Source organism: Armigeres subalbatus, chromosome 2 (genome assembly GCF_024139115.2).
Source record: "Armigeres subalbatus isolate Guangzhou_Male chromosome 2, GZ_Asu_2, whole genome shotgun sequence".
NCBI classification, from domain to species: domain Eukaryota; kingdom Metazoa; phylum Arthropoda; class Insecta; order Diptera; family Culicidae; genus Armigeres; species Armigeres subalbatus.
Genome location: NC_085140.1, coordinates 216,208,732 through 216,236,490, shown reverse-complemented (window position 1 = coordinate 216,236,490; position 27,759 = coordinate 216,208,732). Strand labels below are relative to the sequence as shown.

Genomic DNA, 27,759 nt, shown 5'->3' with positions numbered 1-27,759 from the left:
AGTTGATAAACCACTAAAAATTCCGCTGCTTGTCACTTTTATTAAAAAGAGGGTAAGTCGACGAAGAGAATCTTCTATTGCGACATTCGCCCTTATTCCAGATAGAGCTTGAATTGCTTGAAGTGCTCGAACCAATGTTTTAGCTGATCAGTTGGGTAGGTGAGTAATTTACATGTCACGTCTTTCATCGGCATTTTCGGAATCATCATTGCTCCACTCAGGCGTCGTGAGATATCGTATAGGAAGCGAATATCGCCAGTTTTTGCAGCTTTCTCCCCTTCGTCGGTCAGGAATTCCACCCACGCTCGATTGTCCCAGCGTTTAACTTCCTTCTCTAGAGCCGATTACCGTTGACATGACTCGTTATTGGCTGCTCTGGTTGACTGGATATACTGACCACCCAACTTTCAGCTTACCAACTCGGATCAAATGCTGGCGTCGGGGCCTGTAAATTCATGGCAATCTGCGTCCTCTGCGGTGCTCTTCACAGGCAGATGGACGCCTTTGCCACCATTGGTGGGTCATCTCATCGTGTAGAGCCCTCAGTGTTCTATACCCTCGCCTAGGACTTCCTGCGCTAGCCCAGGTTAAGTATCGTCTCCCGCCTGTGAGCCCTTCATTAAGACAAGGAGCATCTCGCCCGCTCTAGTCCGCCTTATAAGTACTGCGAACTTCTTTAACGAGGTCCACCAGATTTTCAGCTCTACGCATTGCCTTGAGCACATCGGCGAAGTGCTCTTTCTTTCTTCATAGCTCTCGCCGAGCGCGTGGTTGCCGTTTTCTGCTTTCCTGACTACCGTTTGTCAGGGACCGTCCGACTAGCTGGTTATCGTTGGCTTCCCGCCTCGGGTGGCGGCCTGGCATGTTTCACCCTTGCTTTCTTCTTACGCTGTTTACTCTTGCTTACAACTTACATGGGCCTGTTCTCCTTGTTTGCGCTATCCCGGCACCTTTTTGCGTTCTGTGGATGGCGCTTACTGTTGGGCGAGTCCCTGGTGCGCTTGTGTGTCCTCTTTTCTGCTGCACTGTCGCTGAGTACGAAATCTATAGCATCCTGTGGTACTATGGAAGGGAAAGAGAGCAGTGTGTGTGCTTTTCTCTTACTTGCCACCAGAGCATAAAATATTTCATTTCACGAAGTAACTTCGGCCCGAATTTTGACCAACGTTGCATTATTCATTATTCAAAACATAGTTTGATTGGTACTGAGAATGGTCACTGCGTTCGAAGACAACATATTGACTTCTGGCGCTAAAAATGTCTCTCAGTTGAAGTTTTACAGGAATTCATTAGTTTGTAAAATTTGAATAAACACTCACTGACTGACATTCGATTGGAAATTGTCAGTGTTTTGCCAAATATAAATATGTTACGAAGCGAGGGTGACAAAGAAAGACGATGGGCTTCACCAAATTTGCTTGCCACAACCTTCCAGCCTAGCCACAAGCACTCCTGTTCTTGCTTTGCAGTAAGAACAAAATTGCGAAGTTTAAGCATGTCCAGCTTTAGGTCTTTTGACATATTGCATGTTGTAGTGGAATAGTCGCCTTCTTGGTTATCTTTGCTGATGCAGTGAGGCCATACGGGGGTTGACATCTCGGTATTCATAGCCGCATTGGCGTAAGCCTAGATAAGAATCAACATGTGGTTGGTTCAGCCAGACGACTGGAATAGGATGGCGTGCCCCAAGGCCAAGGCCTGCCACGGTTTTACGGGACGGATGGCATCTGTGGCATTAGCCCACTCGCCATTTCAAGACAGTGTCACCCGGATTTACTCAAATTGTGGAATGACACAACCAAGTGTCAGCCCTTGATGCAATGTATTAATCTCAATTTCCGCTTATGTCCGTTGACGTTGTCGAATCTCCTAGGCTGGAGCACAGTGTTGGGATGCTGCTTTTGCGCGCGCTGCTTCTCATTTTTGCGCCTGTTGGATGCTACAATGGACCTATGATAATGTTTCTATTCTGCGCGCGCTGTAGCTTGATAAAACCGTTGATAGCTTGAGCGCAAACCGATCCTTTTGCTGAAAATCAGCTATCAAGCGTTAAAGGATTTCTCGTTTTTGTTTTTTTTAATGGCTCTACATTCTAACTGGAACTTGGCATTTCCTCATTTTTTAATTGGGTTTATTAATTTTGCAAAACATGTTCATTTTTATTATTCATTCTAAAGAACACCTTTTTCTGAGCTACAACATTTTTTTCACGCTCGTAAACCCTAAATTTGATGTTTAAAATCAATTTTAAAAGTTTTTGGAAATTTGACTGTTTGGCAGTTAGCTCACAGGTTGACAGCTCGGTCCATAGTAAAATCAAGTTAGGGTGTTCAATACGCGAAATTATTAGGTTTTTCGAAATTGATTTAAAATAGTTCCCGTGCTCCAAAACTCATGAAATTTTGGACTTAGATTCAATTTTTATAATAGGTTCAAGATATGTAATAATCACAATACCCCTTAAAAACCCAATTGAGGCTTATATATATATATATATATATATATATATATATATATACATATATATATATATATATATATATATATATGCCCGCCATTGCATGAGTATGTATCTTCTGTGGCATGTATAACACTATACACTATGGCCTGGAAGTCGAGAATATTTCCCATCTGAAACATCCTAGACCATCAGACCAAAAATCGAACTCGCCATCTCCGGATTGGCAATCCTACGCATTGGCACGCAGGGCTAACTGGGGACTCAGATTTTGAAACTTATCGGAACTAATTGTATACTTACGATCTCGATTTTTTAATAATAATAAGTAACAGAACCAAGATTGAATTACGTATATTATACGGACATAAATATATGTAGATATATGTATACATCTGTTCTAGCCACAAAACATTGCTATTCTTCCGTCGGTCTTCGCGGGAAACGATTTCGTTTTCCCCTAAATGTACATTTTTGTGAATGTGCAGCTCCTGAAGCTGTCAGTAGCCGACAACAAATATATAGACGAAGTTAACGCTAGCATAATAAAATTCAACCATCCAAATGCCTCAACATTGCCCTACACGAGATATCACCCTTTCCTAACTGTTCATGTAGCCGGTGATAGACTTATGATACGACATCAATATGATTACGGCAAACCTCGTTACCTCTTATAGCACAACACATTATGCGCAGGAATGATCAATTAGAGAAATGTCAACAAAACAGCCAATTACCGTGATATAGGACCTTATCATCAAAGTGTTCAACATTCAATAATATTCGTTATCAATCACGGAATCTGAATCGTTACGCTGTGATTCCGTCCCGCCGCGAAGCGACGCACAGTAGCCGGAAGTCGGATACCAATGCTTAAAAACGTTCTCAGCGGTAATACTTTAATGATTTTGCGCTGGTACCTCACACAACCGATGCTTTTAAGGACGTTATTATGGCTTGAACCAGTTGAAACACCTCGAAAAAATGTGTAGAATTCAAAGTTCAAACCGCATTAAGATCGGACGAACTGCTTTTGAGTTATGGTGTCTGCCAATTTTGAAAACATGGTTTCGATTTCGAGATAGGTAATCGCGAATTGCTCGGATCACTGCGACACTGCTTCGCTTTTGGCTAATGAATTTGGAACGAAGTGTCTCATGGACTTCGGGTGAAGTTTACGATTCGGGTGAAGAAAGCAGACAATCTAAAAAAAATCATGCAAAAATAACCTTTTTTTGAAACATTCAGAATTAATTTTCAGATTATGTATGATCAATTTTTGTTCAACAGCTTGTGAATATTAAGATGTTTGAATTGACATTTGATTTGAATTTTGTCTATATTTTGGGAAGGCGATCTTGGGCATTAGAGGGTGACTAATGCCCAAGACCGCCATTAGACGAGGTATTTTGATTATTTTTTGTAATTTTCAATTGATCAGATTCCGAAAAGTTTATGCTGTTGATCAATAATATAAACTTCAATGTATGTTTAAATGTGGTTTAAAGTCAATTTTCAAAGTTCTACAAATTTATAAAAAAATATTGAAAATTGAAGAATATTTTGTTCCTTGTATAGAAAGTTTGAAGAGTGAAATCTCGCTTAACTTTTCAAAAGGTCCTAAGTAACATTTTTTTGATGAATTAATTTGAATAGCGCAATCAACAGAACAACATGAGAGCTATTGATTGCAGTATTCAAATTAATTCATGAGAAAAATGTTACTTAGGTCCTTTTGAAAAGTTAAGCGAGAAATATTTGCAGTTTAGTAATTTTCTACAACTAACCATATTCAATAGAAGGTTGTAGTGGTCAAATTCTACACTCTAAAATATTTATCCAACTCGGAAAATAAAAAATAACACCGAAAAATTTAAAATATGCAATAAGTCAGCATTGACTAGGAATTTCTTCTTCTTATTGGCATTACATCGCCACACTGGGACAGAGCCGCCTCGCAGCTTAGTGTTTATTAAGCACTACCACAGTTATTAACTGCGAGGAATTTACAAACTCTAAATATGTTGAAAAATCAGAAAAAGATTATTAGATTAAAAAAAACTATTTGATTAGATAAAAAAATTGAAAACAAAATTCTAAAAAATCAAAGTGTGAAATTGATAAAATTGCGAATTACAAATTTTTAATGCCAAACCGTGGTTAAATCGATTTTAGAAAGCAAAATAGTGATTTTGAGCGAAAACAAAAATTTATGTTGTAGAGGGTTAATTGCGTAACGCAAAAAATACAATTTTCAACCCCCCCGGAAACTTTTTGTATGAAGCATCAGTATTTATGTTTTTGCACTTTCCATTTTTTGTGATAATCGAAAGGGTTCAGTATGCAATCTTAACGAGGCCTCGTTACCCACATCCTGCAAGTGGGGCTGAGGTATGGCTGACGCGATACAGCGTTTCGTTCAGGGACGAGAAAAATTAAATTGTACCATGCTCGAGGAGTTGCAAGCACTCGGGGTATTCGAGAGACGTGTGCTTAGGACCATCTTTGGTGGTGTGCAAGAGAACGGTAAAGGATGAATGACGACTTCGCTCAACGGCGAATTCAGATCCAGAAGGTAGCTAAAGCTGGAAGCATACGATCGGCAGGCCATGTTGCAAGAATGGCGCACAGCAACTCTGCTAAGGTGGTGCTCGCTTCCGAACCGGCAGGAACATGAAGGCGTGAAGCGTAGCGAGCTAGGAAGGCGGACCAAGTACAAATCGATTTGATCGATGATGAATTCTTAAGTCCACACAAACAGTGCACAAACTACTAGCACCCTGAACATTGAGCGCCCTCAGGTCCTCTTCAACTGCAAAAAGCCATCGTGTACGCGGCCTTCCACGAAGCCTGCGGCCTCTTCCCGGGTTATCTACTAAATATTATCTTCGCTTGACGTTCTTCCGGCATACGAACAACATGACCAGCCCACCGTAGTCTGCCGTGTCGTATAAGCTTAATAATATCCAGTTCTTTATATACCTGGTACAATTCGTGATTCATGCGACGCCGCCAGATACCGTTCTCCTGTTTACCGCCGAGTATTGTCCGCAGCACCTTACGCTCAAATACTCGGAAAGCTCTCCGATCAGCCACCTTTAACGTGCATGTTTCATATATAAAGCCACCGGAAGAATCAGAGTAGTATACAGCGCGAGTTTATGCTGGTTACGAAGTCCGTAATAAGCCCTATTTGCAGCTGCTTGATTTTTGATTTCGATCCGTCCAACGTTATACTAATCAGCCGTATCAGTTTCGCCGGAAAACCATGTTCAAGCATAATACAGATGGTGTTAAAGGCAATAAACGGATGATGTGTCTGCAAGTTGCACTCCCGGAATTTATCAAGGTTTGTCTCAGGGTGAACATTTGATCCGTCGTTGATCGTCCCTCACGAAAACCTGTTTGGTATTCGCCGATGAAGGACTCTTCAAGCGGTCTCAATCTGTTGAACAGAATACGGGACATAATTTTGTTCCCCGGCGCACTCCAGTCGTTGCCCTTTCTTAAAGAGAGGGCAGATGAGGCCGTCCAACCAGCTAGCAGGCGTTTCCTCGTCTTCCCATATTTTCGACATAATGTGGTGCAAACTTCATAAAGCTGCTCACTGCCATGTTTGAGAAGTTCAGCCGGGAGCTGATCCTTCCCCGCAGCCTTATTGTTTTTCAGCTCTTTAACAGCTTTTTTAACCTCACCTAGGGTACTTAAGCGACTCCACAGCTTGTCCTTCGTCACTAATATTTATTCTGTTCACCGATGCACCGTCACTTCCACTGTTCAACAAAGTCTCGAAGTGTTGGTTCCACCTGGCAGCCATCAGGCAGGTTTTATCTGTCAGCAAATTCCCTTCTTGGTTGTTGCACATGACGGGAGATGGCGCTGTCTTTCTCCGCACGCCATTGATAGACACATAAAACCTACGCATATCGTTCTGCTACATTTTTTCCTGCACCTCGCTAATAACTTGTTCTTCATAATCTTTCTTCTTCCTGCGGTGGGTTCATACGGCTATAGAGCAAGACCATGCTGAATGTGGCTGGGTTTGATTATCGGTTACGGTCTGCAAATTTTTTGGTTTCGAAATTTTAAAAAAAAGAGAGAAATGGATATACGAATGCAAAAATGGTAACTTGCCTTAGAAACCTCGTAGTCAATAATTATGGAAGTACTGGAAGAGCACCAAGCTGCGTGGTGGCAATGTCTCAGTGGGGGATGTAATACCAATAAGAACAAAAAGAAGATAAAGCAAAATTGGCATTTGTATGACCGCATATCATTCAAGAAAGGATAGACAAGTTTCTGTTAATTTATATGCGTTTTCTTCTTCTATTTACGGGGAGATACGTAATAATGAAATTTGAAAACTTTGAAAATCTAACAAAAAACTTACGATTTCTGTGCTCTGAGGTCATATTGACTCCAAATTGAAATTGTTATAACTTTTTTAATGTACATAACCAATGTCGGATTTTTTTAGATGTTTCGAAATATACTTGATTTAATCATCTTTCATCCCGTTACTTAAGATTTACCATAAGTAGGTGGCTGTCAAAAATCTTAGTTTGTTGCATTTCTTGTAAAAAGCCTGTTTAGATTTTAAGGTTTCTTAAGTGATATCATATTAAAAGATAATAATATGAGTGCACTTTGACATCAAGATATTCTTTATCTATACACCCGATTCTTTTTTTACACGGGGGATGCGTTCCGTGTAAAAAAAGTTTTCAGTTCAAAATTCGAAAATCCGTGTAAAAAAAGTTTTATGATTTCTCGATGAATCATGCAAAATGGAGCAACTTTACAAAAATTTTGTATGGGATTTTGTAAAACGGCCGTGTAAAAAAATGGTGAATCGGGTGTATATATATTTATAATATTTGTTTGATAGTGACGCTAAAACTCGAGAACGGCTGGACCAATCTCAATTGTCTCTTCGGATGATTTGTTTCTTTTCTTAGAAAAAAAGAAAATTTCCCAAAAAAATGTCGGATAGTCGGAAGATTAAAAAAAAGCGTCTTCTCTTCTATATAAGGTACACTGGGGAAAGTATAAAAGGGGGTAATTGTAAAATTCGACTGAAAAAATTGTGATTGTACACACTTTACCGTTTTAAATTGAGTCGATTAGTTTATAATACTGTAGGTTGCACTTCTCCTTGTATTTGAGGCGAACATATAGATTTTCCGTACACTAGTGTTCGAGAGGGAAAAAATGGTCCTCTATAGCTATTCCAAGAATTCCTTGGGACGGATTCCTTTAATCCAATGACATTATTGAAGAAAAGATACTCAGAGCAATTACTGTTTTGATTTTAATTATATGCCACCACTCATCTTAAGTGAAGGTCAAGGTAACTTGGTTTTCCCACTTACCCAGGGTGCCCACTCTTGCCGACAAAATAAATTCCCGGGTTTTTCCCGGTTTTCCCGGTAGGTTTTCCAAAATTTTCACGGCAAAACCTGATAATGTTTTGAGCACTTTAGTCCATGTTACGTGAAAAATGTATTTTATTTGAACGAAGAGAAAAGTTTTTTGGTATGCATATACAATGTTCAGCATCTTTTGTAAGTATCGATTAAGTTATTTTATAATAAGCATTGCGCTCTAACATTCCAACAGACTGCTGCAAAAGACTTTAAGTTCTAACTGCTGCTTCGTCCAAAAAGCTTTTTGAGATATTGATTGTGGTCTAGAACCTATGTGGCTAGCTCTGAGGTAGCCTCTATCCATCTCTGGCCATGGTCTATGAAAATAACAAAAACCGCACATGTAGGAAAAAATATAAAAATATTTCAACGTGTTTTATTGATGAGTCATTTATCCATTTCTATCTGATTAATGTTCATATGCCTAATAGTTTCTCTACCTTCTCGAATTGATAGTCAAAGAGTACCAACAGCCTGTTCGCTCTAACAGTTTTTTGCTATAAAAAGGCAAGCTAGGACTTCATTTTCAATCAACCTTGAGCTTGAGCTTCTTGAGCTTTATTGACTGACCATGACTGATCATGATCAGATCAGCTGTTCTTGCACAGAGAACAACAGATGTTTTGCTAGGGAAGGGGAGGAATTGATGTTGTATTCACTGACCCACTGCAAACCGAATATACCTCTGCAATTGCCACTAGTTCATGCGGAATTTTATAGATTTTTTTTGGGTGAGGTTGGCGGGCAGAGGTTCGTCTTGGTTCACGAGTTGCCAGTGTGGTAGGAGAAAGCTATTGATGGAATTCTAATTGGATATAGGAAGCTAGCATTCCGATCATTTTCAATTCTAGCAGTTACTGCTAAAATAGTCAATTTGAAGATGTAGGATAGAAATGGAAACGGTATGGAAGTCCATTTCCTGTTCTAGCGATTGTAAACAGTGCTAGTGTGTTGTCCAAGATTGGTGAGATTTTACGCGTTTTGTATTCGTGTAAATTGCAAAAAAAAAGGAAAATAATCGTGGTAAGTATAAGAAAATTATTTTGAGCTTTTTAGTGGAATGTCTTCACTTGTCATAAGACGAGTTTATACAATCCCATTGAATTCCACCACTTAATTGTATCTTGACAGATAAGTATTTCGACCTCAACAGTAAGGCCGTCTTCAGTGTCTCGTACTTGACTCGACTTCAAATTGAGTCGAGTCAAGTACGAGACACTGAAGACGGCCTTACTGTTGAGGTCGAAATACGTATCTGTCAAGATACAATTAAGTGGTGGAATTCAATGGGATTGTATAAACTCGTCTTATGACAAGTGGCGTGGTAAGTAGTTAAGTGTAAAATGTCCCTGCTCCCACGAACCTTACGAACGCAGCCAACACTACACTGTCCCATAAAAGGACGACAGTGATACCGCTACTCACCACCAGACATCGAATGGGCGGCCATGGGGGTGGCGAATTGGGTGGTCAGCATGTGGCGGAATTCATGGGCGACAACGGGTCAACGGTCACAAGAACGACAAATCATTAGCCTGGTGATTGTCGAAAGGAAAGGTTGAATTGAGAGGCTGAAAAAGTTATTAAGCTAGCAGAGAAAAGTTATAGAAGTTGGAAAATTGAAGAAGTTGGTAGAAGAGAAAGTTAAAAGGAGTTAGTGTAAAAGACTGGACTTCTAGGACCTCGCGGTTTTTGTTGGTTTGGTTGTGGTTTCCCATAAACGCCTTTCCTAAAACCCAGGATTTTCCAGCACGTCTACGGACTGCTGAATCCTTGAATCCGTTATCATACTCGAGGAGCGCACGACATAGACAGAGGGTCAACAAGAAGTAACATATACTTTTGGAATATAAATTTAATATAAATTTGAAAGAATGTAAATTTGACGAAATTCCCGGTAACATGTTCAAATTCCCGGGTTTTTCCCGGATTTCTCCCGGTGATTTCAAATTCCCGTGTTTTTCCCGGTTTTCCCGGATTCCCGGGTGAGTGGCCACCCTGCTTACCCCTCATTTACCTGGGGTAACAATTCCTAATTTTCAAATCTCTTTTTATAAATTACAAATGATCGAAACGGTATGAATTACCGCACAGTTAGCACAAAATTAATAGTTTTTGATTGTCCATATGTTTTGCTTGCAGTTAGATCATTTAAACTGATTTTACACTAATTCAAACATGAACTATCGATTTTTCTTATTCTACTTCTCCCAGTGTACCTTATATAAAAATGAATGTGTGTATTGTTAGTGACGCTAAAACTCGAGAACGACTAGACAAACCTGGATGGTCTCTTCGGATGATTTGTTCCTTTTCGCCCATCGAAGAATATTAGGAAAAAAGAAAAGTTGGAAAACTCCCAAAAAAATGTCGGAAAATTGGAAAAATTCGAACAAAAAAACGACATTTTCTCTTCTGTATATATATAATGAATGAATATTTGTTAGTTAGTGACGCTAAAGCTAAATAACGAAGTGAATTTATTATGTGAATCGATTTTTAAGCATTTGCATGTGATTAATTAATATTGGACGGTACAAACTCCGTCGTTACCAGTCATGTCATAAAACTTTCAATCTAAACAGGTTACGCCAGCGTTAAATTCTGCCCGACTTTGCTGCGGAGACCCTCCACTGCACTGTGGCGACGCGACGGCAATTCATTTTCCACATTCCACATTATACATGTAAGTGAGCCTGATATAGGCACTTGGCAGTGCTTTCACATCAACACCTTTTAATCTTCGCTGTCCAATCCACAATTGCCTAATTACCATTATTTACATCGTTTATAATAGAAGGGGAGGTAACACCCTTATCTGTGCATGCCGATTTTCGCTTCAACTTGATATACGGCTTTCCACCCCTCGCCTAGTCACATCTACAATAGGGGGAAAACAGCCGTATCAAACAAATTAACTTTGTTTAGTGACATCTGTTATATTTACTTTATTGATATTCATGACAGCGATAAACTGCTTGGCATGTGCCGGGAAAATAGTTACAACGAGTACTAATTGAATTAAAAGATTTTGTAATTGGCTTGGGTGCGTTATATCATAAAGGAGACGACGTGAAAACACGTTCTGGTATGCATTAAAGGACTAGCACTAAATAGCACATAAGGCCAATTTTTGGGCAAGTGATAAGTGGTTTGATTGCCTGTTTGCTACCGGGGTTTAGGGTAATTAAATAGAGGGGGCGGCCCTTCTCGTAACTTTGTCATCTGCTGCCAATTTGGTGCAATCAAGCAAAAGTTCCATGATTGCTCATTGCGGAACAACACATGGTCTGATAATGGTGATTTGCTTAGCATATTGGAAAATTATCATCAACTGATTATTTTAACCTTTAATTTGTCAAGTGAATTTTATCTTGATTTTAGCCGCCAGGTATCGATTTCTTTTTACATGGCACTACGTCCCTACTGAAACTCGGTCTTCTTTCCCACTTATTGTTTTTATTAGTATTCCATCAAAGTTGAAGAGCAAGTCTAAGTTGCACTTCAAACATTAGAGAGTATATTTATTTTATCCTTAGTTTTCAAAATAGAATCTCTGTTGTCAGCCAGATGACTATAATTTCATAGGTTATAAGTTTTATGCAGATTATTAAAAGACCAAAGGGTATCTATATCAATAACAATAAGGCAATGTGAAATACATTGATTTCTCACCCATAATAATAATTTTGCTCAGTTCATAATTTTTAATTGAAAACAATTTGGTGACTTTAAAAATGTTATTATTATCACATTTTTAAGTAAGGTACAGTGGGGCAAGTGGGTAAAGGAATTCATATAGTTCAAGTTCATTAAGCCACAAAAGTTGAATATAATATTAAAAATAAACATGATTATGATATAACGAATAATCTATCCAGTCTTTATTTTCCTTGTAACAACGTTTCCCCAAACCCCACGTGTGGGGTAAGTGAAAAAAATACTTTTAAAACGATGTTTTCAAAGTAGGAACACATTTTCTTTTCATATATATTATGCAAACGATAACTATATCGAATATACACTAATTGTGATCAGTTGTGATGTTTATCGATACTCCATGAAAGTCAAAGCACTCCAGCCAGATGTCCAATGTTTTGACTTTCATGAAGTATCAAACAGCAACACAACAGATCACAATGCATCCATTAAATAATTTATAGGTATTTATTGTACCCTTTTCTTGAACTTTTTGAAATTGTTCTAAGGCCTTAGTATCTAACTTTACTTTTTATAGCAGCTAAAACTTGGCGATAGCTTTGCTTTGTGAATGCATAGAATTTTTCTTTGAAACCTAGAATTATAAAGGCGGGGTTTCATTAGTAATCCACTTATGATTTCAGTAGAAAAATCTACATTAACAAACGGCTAACTCTTCTCACCTTCGTCCAAATAAATCATAGTTGTTGATATATTGACTGCAGTAGCAGAGATTCATATATTTCAGCTGCATAAATAACAGTTTTTCTTACGAATTACCCAATATTTTGATGCTTTTTGCACACTCGGTTTTCGATTAATAAACTCAAACAACAAAATGCCTTCGAACGAGTTTAAATTTGCACTTTTTATTTATCTATGCCCAATAAAAGTCATTTATCTTTGAAAACCCTGATTAATCCACCTAGCGGTGTTGGTGCCTTTCTCGTGCAAAAAAAAAACTAAAGAATATGAGCGATTGATTTTTAGCGTGTTTTGCGCATAGAAAATAGTATTTTGGCCATAACTTCTGATCCGATAGTCCAATCTGGCCAATTTTTAATAGCAAACAATGGGACATGATTCTCAGTCGAATGAAACGTGCTGCGAATAATTCGGCCAATGCTTAAGTTCCAAAAAGTGTGTCTACAAAATTCTGTACACATACACACATACACACACATACATACATACATACATACATACACACAAACAGACATTCGTCGAGTTGAGTCGATTGGTATATAACACTATGGGTCTCCGAGCCTTCTATCAAAAGTTTGGTTTTGGAGTGATCAGATATCTTTTACGTATACTTAGTATACGAGTAAGGCAAAAATATAGAAATTCATTCAGTGTCACAAAGTTTTTACTTGCCCCATCCGTAGTAAAAGTCGGACAAAGTCATAATTTTTTTTCTAATTTTTTAGTTTTCATATAAATATTTTTTGTTGCTGCAGCTGTTTTATTGCATGGAATTCAAAACTATAGAGAAAACAAACTTGTCAATGTACTAACTAAACGTTTTTCGAAAATCAATTTTCAAAAAATCAAATATTTATTGATATGCAAAATAATAACTCATTCAAAAGTTGAACTTGGCAGGTGAGAAAACTTTTTCTCTCGTTTGTTGAAATAGATCATTATTTCATGTTTCACTCATTCAACGCATTAATTTGAATGGCCGTGTAGGATTGTGAAGTGAAATTGATAAATTCCATGCTTTATCATTGACATGGCACGGCAAATGCTAGGTAAAGCGTACCATTGGTACTTCGCGTATCAATAGGAATAAAATAGATCCCATCTCGCGTCTTGAGCCTCTTACCTTGAACTCCTATCCCTACCTCCCCGTGGTGCTGGCCGGGATACGAGCAAACTTAGGGAAGATTGGGTAACCAACCCCGGTGGTGCCAGCGAGGGACTCTAAGCGAAACTGTGCACCATGGTTCACCGGGAATAAGGAGGAATGGTCCTCCAGAAATTTAGGGGGTTTGGTGTCAGGCCCTGCAAGCCAGCAATAAAGAAGAAGAAAAGAAAAGGGACTAGCGATTGGAAACTCGGTTCGTGGAACTGCAAATCTCTCAACTTCATCGGGAGCACGCTCATAATCACCGATGTGCTCAAGAATCGTGGATGGTAGCGCTGCAGCGGATTTGTTGGGAGGAATCAATGGTGCCAACGTTTAGAGGTAATCATACCATCTACCAGAGCTGCGACAACAAACACGAGCTGGGAACTGCCGTAATCTGGCAAAGTGACGTATCGCCATTTTCCAAAAATGATGTTGACGAGTTGCACTCATCGAGCCCTTTAACAAAAAAATGGAAATCATGTAGGTTGTAATTTGGCGCATACGTCACTTCAACTTCAGCATAATCAACGTCCATAGCCCACACTCCGGAAGCACTGATGATGATAATGACGCATTCCACGCGCAGCTGGAAGCACGTTAGTACGACAGCTGCCCAAGCCACGACTTCAAAATCATCATAGGAGATTTGAACGCTCAGGTTGGCCAAAATGAGGAATTTAGACCGACTATTTGGAAGTTCAGCACTCACCGGCTAACGAAAAAGTCCTACAACTAATTGATTTCGCCGCCTCCAAGGATATGGCCATTCGCAGCACCTACTTCCAACACAGCCTTTCGTATCGGTACACCTGGAGATCACCACTGCAGACATAATCACAAAACGACCACGCTCTGATTGATGGACGGCACTTCTCCGACATTATCGACGTCAGGACGTATCGTGACCACGATACCACGTCCTTGGGGGATAAGATCCATATGTCAGCAGGCCCTGAAAAGGGCTTGCTGAGAACTTTGAACCTACGTTGGGTGAGTGCACTGCAATAGCAGAGGATGTGTTCTGATGTTTCTCTCTCCTCGTCACAGAAGCGGCAATTTGAGGTTTGGATTGCTCCGATCTTTTGTAGATGGTATCTGCAGGGCAGTGTCCAGTTATTAGACCGGTGTAGATGTTGAGATCCCTTTTGTTGAGACCTAATAGTTGTTGGGTTTTCTTGGGGTTAATCGTTACGAGCCTTTTGGATTGGCTCGTATGGGGAAGTGCATTCCAGTTTGATGTGATTTGACTGACCATATATTTGTTCAGTTCCATTTTTACAGAGCAGTCTGAGATCCCGCAGTAGGGCTCAGGGTCAATGAACCTTTCATTAGATCCATTCCTGGCTAGCTCATCAGCAATCTCGTTTCCCTCTAGACCCGTATGTCCTGGGATCCAATATAGGTAGACGCGATTGCGTATGGATAAGTTTTTCAAAGCCAGAATGCATTCCCACACTAGCTTTGAGTTACAAGTGTAGTTATTAAGCGACTTAAGTGCCGCTTGGCTGTCAGAGAAAATACATATTTTTGCAAATCTATACTTTCTCCTCAGGCATAATAACACGCATTCTAATATTGCATATATTTCCGCCTGAAATACTGTGGGCCACTGTCCTAAGTGGACAGAAATTTTTGTTGTAGGGCCATAGATTCCGGATCCTGTCAGATTATTCATTTTCGAACCATCTGTGAAGAAATTTATAGAGCCTGTTGGAACGCTGGGTCCACCTCCTTCCCACTCCTGGCGGGAAGGAATGAACACATCGTAAGATAAGTCATAATTGACTACCGTTTCCATCCAGTCACTACAAATTCCTATTGCGGGATTTATGGCGAATTCATTTAATATGCTGAGGTGACCCGTAAGGTCTCCCGACAGCAGTGTTTTTGTTCTCTTTAACCTTAGAGCACTTTTTCCGCTTCCAGCTTTATGAATTGATCTAACCGGGGCAGGTGAAGCATTGCGTCTAGGGCCAAAGTGGGTGTACTACGAACTGCACCAGTGATGGCTATGCAAGCGGTGCGTTGGATTTTGTTGAGCTTAGCCCTTGCAGCAGCCTCATTAGTTTTAGGCCACCAGACAAGGGAAGCGTAAGTTGTCCTGGGACGGACAATGGTTTTATATATCCACATGATCATACTTGGTTTTAGGCCCCATCTTTTACCAAGGGTTTTTGAACAAACCCAAAGTGTATTGAGACCTTTCTGCACAACTGATTGGAGATGAGAGTTCCAATTAAGCTTTGCGTCGAGTATGACACCTAGATATTTTACTTCACTTGAATAAACTAATTGTGTTTGATTCAAGAAAAGGGTTTCAGTTGTACCTTTCTCCGTTTGGTGAAAGGGATAATGGAAGTTTTTGTAGGATTTATGCCTAGTTGATACTTTTGACACCAGAAAAAGTGTGATTTAGGGGAGAATGCATTCTTTTCCCTATAAAACCTTCGAATTTTCCTCGTACAATAATGACAACGTCATCAGCATATCCAACCACATGCCTCTTCTCTCTAAGCTGTCTAGAAGCTCATCCACCACCAGTGACCACAACAAAGGAGAAAGCACTCCGCCTTGCGGACACCCCCTTGTTGCTTTAACAGTGATGTATGAACCGCTAAGCTCAGAGGAGATTTTCCGATTAGCTAGCATAGCATGTACCCAGGTAACAATGCATGGGTCGAATTTTCTCCTCAACATTGCTGACCCTATAGACGAATAAGAAGCGTTATCGAATGCGCCCTCAATATCAAGAAATGCTACAAGAGCAATTTCTTTTGCATTAAGTGTTTTTCGATTTTTGAACTACCGTATGTAGTGCCGAGATCGTAGATTTTCCACTTTGATAAGCGAATTGGTTTTTTGACAAAGGCATTGCTTTCATAAATTTGTGATTTATGTACTCGCATAGTACCTTTTCCATAATTTTGAGCATTACAGAGGATAAACTTATCGGCCTGAATGCTTTGGGGTTGGTTTTATCTCTCTTGCCTGCCTTCGGAATGAAGGTATGTGCCCCAAAATCAGACTCGCCTTAAAAATCTCAACCAAGGGTAGAACCAGTGTTTTCTCCTCTTTTTGGATCAACGCTGGGAATATTCCATCCATGCCAGGAGACTTAAATGGCTCGAAAGATCTCACAGCCCTCTCAACCCTGGCCCGAGTGAAAGCTTCCTTTGCAACCTTTATTGCGTCTTTTTTAGATCCAGAAACCCATGATTGGATCTCTTGTGGATCTGAGACAGCAATTCCAGTGCCTTGGTCGCCGATGCTCGACTCAGGGATTGAATCAGGGAAGTGGATCTTTAACAATTCGCTCAGTGTATCGCTAGGCTCTACAGTGAGCGAACCATATGTCTTTCGGAGGCTACCCACACCATTGGAGTGGTCTTTTGAAAGAGTTTTTTGGAGTCTGGCCACTACGGGTGTATTCTCTATGCTTTCACACATTAGAATCCACGATTTCCGTTTGGCTGACCTTATTTCTTTGTTGTAGTTCGTCAGGGCCTTTCTGTATAGGCTCCAATCGCCGGTTCGCTTAGCACGGTTGAACTCCCTACGCGAAGTTTTCCTAAGCTTCTCAAGAGTTTTATTCCACCATGGAACGTCTCTACTCGAACTAGTTGATTTAGTTGGACAGCTCTCTTGGTAAGCGTTAAGGATTTTGTTTTTAATGGATTTGGACGCATCTTCCAATTGTGTTATGGACTTGATGTGACTTTCTATGATGTACTCTTCGGATCGTAGGATAGCTGAGTAGGATTCCCAATCAGTTTTCTTAGGATCTTTAAACGTTTTTTCCATCGTTAGACCCCCTTCCCATTCGAAGATGATGTGTTTATGGTCTAACATTGATATTTCTTCAGAAACATGCCAGTTTTTTATTTTATCAGAGATAGACCGACTACATAGAGTCAAGTCCAAAACTTCCTGACGAATGGAGTTTTCAAACGTGGGCTTGTCACCAACATTACAAATGTCAATGTTCTTGGAAGAGAGAAACTGTAACAGGTACTCACCTCTGGTGTTTATATTGGTACTTCCCCATACGGTGTGATGTGCATTTGCGTCGCACCCTATGACGAAGGGGATGTTGTGTCGGTGGCTGTAGGCTACGAGCGCAGCTATTTCTGGAGGAGGGATTTCGTCCACGTCACCTGGGAAGTATGCCGAGACCACCACTCCCTCTGGCGGAAGGTACCTCCATCCTGACCGCTACGATGTCCCTTTTTATGATTTCTGAAATTGGAAAGTATTTACAGTTGTTATGTAATAAAATAGCCGCTCTAGGAGTAAGTTGGCTGTCATCATATATCAACTTACATGAGTGTTGAGGAATACCTTGTATTCTGGATTTATTGACCCATGGCTCTTGAATGAGGGCCACGGTTAAATTCTCTTTGGTGAACCTCCGACAGAGCACACCCGTGGCGCTCTCAGCATGGAGGAGGTTCACTTGCAAAACTTTAGTCGCCATTTCCGGGTTCCTGCTTTTTCCGGACGACGACTGTCCGGCTTTGGATGTTGCGGATCATCAGGATGTCGTTTGATGTTACAGTTTGGGTTTTCTCTCTTCCTGTAGCAACCTGGCCCGCCAGTTTCGCCTCTGTGGTCAAACTGTCGCTTTTGCACCCCTTTGCCCTGTTTAGATACCTTTGGTTTGGTACCACTAGAGCAGGGGTCGCATGTAAGCTTCGAGCTTTTCCTTTAGAGGCGGACAGACTAGTCTTTATGGTGCTTTTGGGGTGAGATTTACTAACCTCGCCCGAACCGGAGGCTTCCTCAGATTTCTCTTGGGTCGGCCTTCCAGTTAGCTGTACCTCGCCCGAACAGGAGGCCTCCTCAGATTGCTCTTGGGTCGGCCTTCCAGTCGGATTGGCGGTAGCGGCAGTCGGTTGATCTGTAATCTTCCTTAGTTGGATTTCACCAAATCGGTAGTTGAGGGTGTATTTGGACTTCTTCAACTTTTCCATCGACGCACCCTCTACTGTGAAGATCCATTCAACATGAATATCTTTCAGAATGGATCGTTTCACAATACGCCAATTAGTTGTTGTGATGTCATTTTGGCTTTCTATGAGAGCCTTTATTCGGTCGTCATCATAGCTGGAGCTTTGACCAGATATTTACTGTACGGCAAATCCTTCAAAAATGCCGTGAATACCAGGTCCCAACCAACCATCTGTTCGTTGATTTCAAGGCGGCATACGACGGCATGCGGTAGAAGGTATCATGCGGAGAGCCGGGTGTAACAGCCGGGGTCTGATTTTCAACAGATCCAGTCAACTTATTTGTTTCGCGGATGACATGAACATTGTCGGCCTAATATTTGCAAAGGTGGCAGAATTGTACACCCGCCTGAAACGTGAAGCAACAAAAGTTGGACTGGTGGTGAATGCGTCAAAGACAAAGTACATGCTTCTGGGCGGAACCGAGTGCGACAGGGCCCACCTGGGAAGCAGTGTTACGGTAGACGGGGATACCTTCGAGGTGGTCGAGGAATTCGTCTACCTTGAATTCTTGCTAACGGCTGATAACAATGTTAGTCGTGAAATACGAAGGCACGGAAGTTGGAAGTCGGGCCTAGTACGGGCTTCAGAAGATACTGCGGTCAAAAAAGATTCGCCACCACACCAAATGTGTCATGTACAAGACGCTAATAAGAACGGTTGTCCTCTACGGACATGAAACATGGATAATGCTCGATGAGGACTTGCTAGCACTTGGAGTATTCGAGAGACGGGTGCTTAGAACCATACTTGGCGGTGTGCAAGAAGACGATGTGTTGCGGCGAAGAATGAACCACGAGCTCGACCAACTCTACGGCGAACCCAATGTCCAAAAGGTAGCTAAATCCGGAAGGGTACGATGGGCAGGACATGTTGCAAGAATGCCGGACAGCAACCCTGCAAAGATGGTGTTCGCTTCCGATCCGGCAGGTACGAGACGGCATGGAGCACAACGAGCGAGGTGGGCAGACCAGGTGCAAAACGACTTGGCGAGCGTGGGGCGTATTCGAGGATGGAGAGATGCGGCCTCGAACCGTGTATTGTGGCGTCAAATTGTTGATTCAGTGTTATCGGTTTGAATGTAAACTAAATAAATAAATGAATTATTGACATATTTGCGTTTTGACCCTTCCTCCGGAAGTGTCTATAATTTCGCTTTGTATGCGTTACGCAGGCGTGTTACGTATTAATCTATCAATAAATCTCTTGAATTATGAAGTAAAATGTATGATATTTGGAACAAATTCACTTTATTATTGGAATTATAATTATAACAAATGATATGGTACCGAAATTTCCTAATTTTTTTGATTTGGTTCAAAGAAACAATTGATTTTAATTGAGGAAATTTTAGAAGCATGTACCAAACAATCTTCTCAGCAAAGCAAAAACGTAAAAAATTAAAGGGATTTCCAAAATTTAGATAGCACTTATATGCATGTATGTGTGCGTATGGGTGCAAATTCTGAAATTTACTACCATATAAATCTCACTCATTTTTAAAGAATTAAACAAGATTAGTTTTATCAAATTAGGCATCCATAAGGCGAAATATATGTTTATTTGAGTTTCGCTCAGATTAATGACTAATTTAGTTAGTTCTAAATTAATTAATATCTAGGTTACGAGCATATGTATATGCTACCAGCGTTACGATATTTACTAACCATGTCACAATAGCTATTTAATCCGACGAGCGCCTGATAGATAGGCAGCATGACGTACAGTGCATATTCGTTCATTTTGTTGTTACTCAACCCATGAAATCCGCCTTTTGGTAGGTAATTAATTTGTCACTGTATACGTTCAATCGCCGTGAAGTTGAGTACATACTTTTATTCCGTTTTAAATAGGGCAGGTAGGGGTAAAATTGACAGGGTGGGTAAAACGGACAGGGGTCCTGTTTGAGCTAAATCGTTACAAACTATGAGTGTAACATGTTTTACTACATTCAATTAATGAAAACTATTCTGTTTATTAAGATTTAATGTAAACTATGGCTGAAATGCCATGGTGATGAAATTTTTGATGTGCAGTATTTAAGCTTTTAAAACAGAAATCGGCGAAACTATTCCACATGATCCTCGAGGATCTCAAACTTAGTCTATTCAAAGATTGTGTACGGGTTGAATTACTGATTTATCTCAAAATTTATTTTTTTGAGATTTTTTTAAGAAATCGGACCATGGTGGGGTAAAACGGACACGTTCTGGTGTGGGTAATATGGACCATATGAAGTATATACATTTTTTTCGTCGAAATTTTATTTTGAAAAATTTGTATTGTCTACCTCCGAAAAAAACTTAGCATTCATTTGGAAAATCGAATTTCCGAGTTTTGTTCAGACAAATGACATTTTTATGTGATGTTTATTGAAGTAACATGCTTTTTAGTAAAATCATTGCAAGTTATCAATATATTAATTATTATCCAAAATTTTTATTTCCAGAGGCTTATTTTAGTGATGCTTGGCGTATGCATACAATTCATCAAATTCACTGTTTTAAGCTTACTTTCTTAACATGTCCGTTTTACCCACACACTATGTCCATTTCATTCGCATACTTTTAAATCGAGATTTTTTCTTCCTGATTTTCATTGTCAAAAAATCACAAAATCCGATTGTTTTCCAATAAATTGACTTCAAGCCATCGTAGTGCTTCTATTCAAGATTCACGTAGGTCATGGTGGTGGTTTGGGTCATCAATATTACGAAGTTTTTCTTGTAAAAATGACGCGACTCCTTAGCATGTCCATATTACCCCCAGCCCCTCTACTGGAGTCTGACAATATTTCCTTACGACTCATCACTGCAGGTGGATTAATCTGGGTTTTTTTCACTTACCCCATTTACCCACTTACCCCACTGTACCTTATTTAACAAACATAATTAGCTTAGCATCATGCACCCATTTCAATAACAATTAAAAAAAATTTAACGCGGAGCACGGGACAAGAAAAGTTTATAGTTAAGTTTAGTATGGAGATCTCAAGAAATTGACTCAAGGAACTGCCTCACATTTCGGGAAAATTTACCGCCGGATTCTGGTCTCCAAGTATCCAAAGAGACGGGATTTTTTATTTTTTGAGCCGAAATCTATTCAGTCTCACCCGTTTGGAAATAAATTGAAACAAAAACCGTGGACCACATTCCTGAAGGCAGAAGCTTGAACCAGCATTGACTTTAAAACCCTGATTAATCCACCTAGTGGTGTTGGTGCATTTCTCGTGCATAAAAAAATTGCTAGAAAAAAGAAAGGTTGTTTTTTAGCGTGTTTTGCATATAAAAAATATATTTTGGCCATAATTTTTGATTCCATAGTCCGATCTGGCCAATTTTCAATAGCAAACAATGAGACATCAAATCTAGACCTACATTTGAAAAGGGCGTAACAGCCAGAATTTATTCCTTCTGATTCTTCATCTACATATATAGCTATATATGTGGACGAGGAATCAGAAGGAATAAATTTTGGCTGTTACGCCCTTTTCAAATGTTGGTCTAGATAAAACCTGTTGCGATTAATTCGGAAAATGCTATGCTCCCAAAGCGGGGCTCCTTAGCCTAGCGGTAAGGTGCGCGGCTATAAAGCAAGGTTCGATTCCCGTTGCTTGTCTAGGCAATTTTCGGTTTGTGTCGACTTTCCTGGGCATAGAAGTATCATCGTGTTAGCCTCAAGATATACGAATGTAAAAATGGCCTAAAAACCTCGCGGTTAATAAGTGTGGAAGTGTTCATTTACACTAAGCAGCGAGGCGGCAATGTCCCAGTGGGGGATGTAATGCCAATAAGAATAAGAAGAAGAAGATGTTTCCAAAGATGTTTCATACACAAACACGCACACATACATACACACATACAGACATCACCTCAGTTCGTAGAACTGAGTCGATTGGTAAATTCGTTTTTAGAGTGATCATATAGCACAAATATGTAATTTTATCATTTTTTATTAAATTTAGAAATGTTTCTATTTTCTTTATAGGACAGCACACGGTGTATGGCAAAAACCGTAGACCCCGCACAGCGTTCACATCTCAACAATTGTTGGAGCTCGAGAAACAATTCAAAGTCAGCAAGTATCTATCAAGACCAAAGCGATATGAAGTCGCCAACAATTTACTGCTTTCTGAAACACAGGTACATTTCTCCTTATTTGGACATGTTTTAGATTAGATGTGTTTCACAACATCAAAAAAGACTCAATAGACTGGCGCTGGAAACAAAAGTTGTGGAGTTCTACGGGAAACCGCAGGATGTTGGCTTTGAGTATGAAGAACATTTTCTAAAAATTTCGCCCCAATCTATCGTTGAATGAACTGACGCAGTTTATTGAAATTAATATTTATTTTCCAACCAAAATACATGCAAAATTACATCACCGACAATCTTTCATTTGAAAAATAGGTTCAAAAAACAGCTTTTGCTTAACCGCAAAAAAAAGAAAGTTGGAATGTCAAAGAACAACTTCAAGAATGATTTGATTGAATTTCAATTAGTTAGCTGAACAAAATGATGTATGTTCTCTAGGGTGGCTCAAAAAACACCTTTTCAAATTTTCTGAAGGGCCGCCCTCTTATTCGGTTCTATTTGGTGCCCTGATGCTCTGGACAAAATTTCAACCAAATCGGTCAACGTTTGGGCAGTGCTAAACTCGTTGGAAGTTTATATGGAAAAATGTATGCAGACACATCCTGAAACAGTGAATTGCAGTTGGACGGCACAATTTACGATCAAGAATCATGATACTTATTCAGTTCTTGTATTAAATACAGAATGTTATGCTGAAAACCACGAGAAGATTAGAGTTTATTAGGCAAAGATATTAGCATTTTACTGGAGTGATGTAAGGGTGAATTAATTTCTTTTCAAAGGTAAAAGAAACGAAATTTGCTCAAACCCCACTTCAGAGAAATGCTAATAACTTAGCCGGGCAAACTCTAATCTTCTCGCGGTTTTCTGCATAACGTTCTGTATTAAATTCTTCAAGATCTGAATGAGTATCATAGTTCTTCATCGTAAGTTGTGCCGTCCAACTGCAATTCACTGTTTTTGGATGTTTCTGCATACATATTTGCATATAAACTTTCAACGAGTTTAGCGCCCCCCAAACGTTGACCGTTTTGGCTGGAATTTTGTCCAGAGCATCAGGGCATCAAATATAATCGAATAAGAGGACGGCCTATCAAAAAAATTGAAAAAAGTTTTTCCCATACTAATTTGAGCCACCCTTATGTTCTCATATAAACTTCAAAAAATGCGCCAGCTCATATAGCAAGTGAACGAGTTGAAATTTTCAGAGAATGTTGTTTTCATCAGAAACAAAATCCTGGAAGGTGCCCTGTGGAATTTGATTTTTTTTTGTTACTAGGCCATTCTAGGGGTTTGTGGAGCTCAACCATTGATTTAACAATTCAATCCAACACCCTCCCAACAACGAATCAAAAATGTTATTTTCCATTATTGCAGGTCAAGATATGGTTTCAAAACCGACGAATGAAGTGGAAACGATCCAAAAAAATTAATGATTCTAAGAAAATGGCCCACAATGTTGCATCTGCTAGCAATTCTACGCAATACAATGAGGTCAAGAAGATCACACCCGAGACTAATACCCCTGCAAATACAGAACATCTCGAATCTAACCAAGAACATCAATTGACTAGCAGCAATAGCCTTACGGGCCAGACAAAACTAGCCGTTTCGCCGAATTATGTAAAGCATGATAGATGTACAAATGGCAACTCCATAATCGCAAAACAGTCTATGCTTCGATTAGACCAAGAAAAATGCAATGTTTTCAAACCATATATAACGTAGAACTGGTGTTGAGGTATTTATAATTGCATGTATTAATTTTGAAAGAAATCCTTACCAATCCTTACATGGTTGGTCTCTTATGTGACCATGTGGATAGCGACGACAGTCGTCTATGCCCATTTGCGAGCTATGGAGTTTGGGTTCGATTTCCGCCCTAGTATGGAGAAAACTTTTCATGAAGCGGAAAATTCTCTACTTGTCAACTGGGTGTGGTGTAAACGTCCTGTCCGTTGTATAATGCTAGGTACATATTAACTATTTATTCAGTCTGTGCGACCCCTGATCGAAGACATGGATCCTGTCTTCTCTTTCCATGAATGTATTCCGACATACATTACAAAAATCCTGAGGAGATTTCAAAACTTCAATATGCGTTACTTTCTAGTCGTAGTGGTAGACATGGTCGGATTTTGGGAGGGTCCGATTGTTTTTTTTTACCGATTTCACGTTACCAATGTTGACTGCTTATAGCTTATTTATAAAAATATGTGGCAGCAAATCCTAGATAGTATAAAATTTAAATTACACTTCAGTCTTGTTGAACTAATGTAAGCACACCAACAACTTAGCTGAATGAATAATCTTTTAGTATGGCTTTCATACGCAGACTGTGACACGGTAAGAGTAATGAGAGAGAAAAAGAGAAACCCAATGTGAGCAGATAGATTGGGATGTAAATGAGAGGATAGGTGGAAGACTGGAAGGAAGGTTGCATCGCCGATACACGGGGAGTAGCTTGAGATCGGCAAGATCGGCACGGCAAATGCTGGGTAGAGCGTACCATTGGTACTTCGCGTACATGAAGGAATAAAATAGACCCCATCTCGCAGTCCTTAGCCTCTTATCCAGCAACTCCTATCCCTACCTCCCCGTAGTGCTGGCCGGGATACGAGCAACCTTAGGGAAGATCGGGTAACCAATCCCGGTAGGAACTATGGTCGTATGCTGACAGGGAAGGGAGTTTGCTCCTCTCCAGAGGTGCAAATCTTACTGAGCGTCTGTTCACCATGACTCTAAGTGAAACTGTGCACCATGGTCCACCGGGAATACGGAGGAATGGTCCTCCGGAAATATAGGGGGTTTGGTGTCAGCCCCTGCAAGCCAGCCTTTAAAAAAACATACGCAACGAACAATCAACAAGAGAGTACAGACCGGAACCATCGGCGAAGACCACGAAAGACGAAGACGACGAAAGGGGACTAGCGATTGGAAACTCGGTTCGTGGAACTGCAAATCTCTCAACTTCATCGGGAGCACACGCATACTCGCCCATGTGCTTAAGGACCGTGGATTCGGCATCGTAGCGCTGCAGAAAGTTTGTTGGAAGGGATCAATGGTGCGAACGTTTAGAGGTAATCATACCATCTACCAGAGCTGCGGCAGCACACACGAGCTGGGAACAGCTTTCATAGTGATGGGCGATATGCAAAGGCGCGTGATCGAGTGGTGGCCGATCAATGAAGGAATGTGCAGGTTGAGGATCACAGGCCGGTTATTATACTTCAGCATAATCAACGTCCATAGCCCACCACACTCCGGAAGCACTGATGATGATAAGGACGCATTCTACGCGCAGCTGGAACGTGAGTACGACAGCTCCCCAAGCCACGACGTCAAAATCATCATAGGACATTTGAACGCTCAGGTTGGCCAAGAGGAGGAGTATAGACCGACTATTTGAAAGTTCAGCGCTCACCGGCTGACGAACGAAAACGGCCTACGACTAATTGATTTCGCCGCCTCTAAGAATATGACCATTCGCAGAACCTACTTCCAACACAGCCTTCCGTATCGGTACACCTGGAGATCAACTGCAGACAGAATCACAAATCGACCACGTTCTGATTGATGGACGGCACTTCTCCGACATTATCGACGTCAGGACATATCGTGGCGCTAACATCGACTCTGACCACTATCTGGTGATGGGTAAACTGCGCCCAAAACTATCCGTCATCAACAATGTTCGGTACCGACGACCGCCGCGGTACAACCTAGAGCGACTGAAGCAACCTGCTATCGCCACTGCATACGCGCAGCATCTCGAGCGTTTCCGGAAAAGGGTGAGTTCGATGGGGCCCCTCTTGAGGACTGCTGGAATACAGTCAAAGCAGCCATTAACGACGCAGCAGAGAACACCGTCGGGTATGTGGGAAAAAGTCAGATTCTGGAGGAGAAGGACGCAGCGCGGGCGGTCGTGCTGCTGCAAGGTACCCGCCAGAACGTGGAACGCTATAGACGGAAGCGGAGACAGCAGACCCGCCTTTTTTAGGAGAAGAAACGCCGCCTGGAAGAAGCGTAGTGCGAGGAGATGGAACAGCTGAGCCGTTCTCAAGAAACACGCAAGTTCTATCAGAAGCTCAACGCATCCCGCAAAGGATTCGTACCGCGAGCCGACATGTGCAGGGATAAGGATGGGAGCATCTTGACGGACGAACGTGTGGTGATCGAAAGGTGGAAGCAGTACTACGAGGAACATTTGAATGGCGCTGAGAGTACAGGCAGTGGAAGTCAAGGCAGCGGAGGAGACGACTACGTCAGTTCAGCGGACGATGGAAGCCAACCGGTCCCCACCTTGAGGGAAGTTAAGGATGCCATCCAACAGCTAAAGACCAATAAAGTAGCTGGAGGATGGTATCGGAGCTGAGCTCATCAAGATGGGCCCGGAAAAGCTAGCCACCTGCCTGCACAAACTGATAGTCAGAATCTGGGAAACTGAACAGCTACCGGAGGAGGCGACAAGCTGGAATGTGAGAACTTTCGAGCGATCACCATCCTTAATGCCGCCTACAAAGTGATATCCCAGATCATCTTCCGTTGTCTGTCACCATTAGTGAATGAGTTCGTAGGAAGTTATCAAGCCGGCTTCGTTGACGGCCGCTCGACAACGGACCAGATCTTTACTGTACGACAAATCCTTCAAAATGCCGTGAATACCAGGTCCCAACGCACCATCTGTTCGTTGATTTCAAGGCGGCATACGACAGTATAGTCCGCGTAGAGCTATGGAAAATTATGGACGAGAACAGCTTCCCTTGGAAGCTTACCAGACTGATCAAAGCAAAGGTGGTGGTGTGCAAAACTGTATGAAGATTTCGGGCGAACATTCCAGTTCGTTCGAATCGCGCCGGGGACTAAGACAAGGTGATGGGCTTTCGTGCCTGTTGTTCAAAATTGCGCTAGAAGCTATCATGCCGAGAGCCGGGTTTAACAGCCGTGTACGATTTTCAACAGATCTAGTAATTTTTTTTGTTTCGCGGATGACATGGACATTGTCGGCCGAACATTTCTGCCGTAATCTGGAAAAGTGACGTATACGCCATTTTCCAAAAATGGTGTTAACGAGTAGTACTCATCGTGCTCTTTAACAGAAAAATGGAAAACATGCATGTTGTAATTTGGCGCTTACGTCACTTTCTCAGATTACGGCAGATTTGCAAAGGTGGCAGAACTGTACACCCGCCTGAAACGGGAAGCAACAAAAGTTGGAC

At 40.9% G+C, this 27,759-nt stretch overlaps 1 protein-coding gene across 1 annotated transcript in view; it reads left to right on the top strand.

Annotated features, from left to right (window-relative positions):
* The window catches only part of LOC134215889 (homeobox protein Hox-A5a-like), a 53,583-nt gene extending 29,302 nt beyond the window's left edge, over positions 1–24,281 (top strand). Inside the window, exons 4-5 of the mRNA XM_062694979.1 lie at positions 22,434–22,588; positions 23,918–24,281. Of these exons, the coding sequence (XP_062550963.1) occupies positions 22,434–22,588; positions 23,918–24,268 (506 nt within the window). The 3' untranslated portion in view covers positions 24,269–24,281. The remainder of the gene's footprint in view (positions 1–22,433; positions 22,589–23,917) is intronic.
* The last annotated feature ends 3,478 nt before the right edge of the window (positions 24,282–27,759 follow it).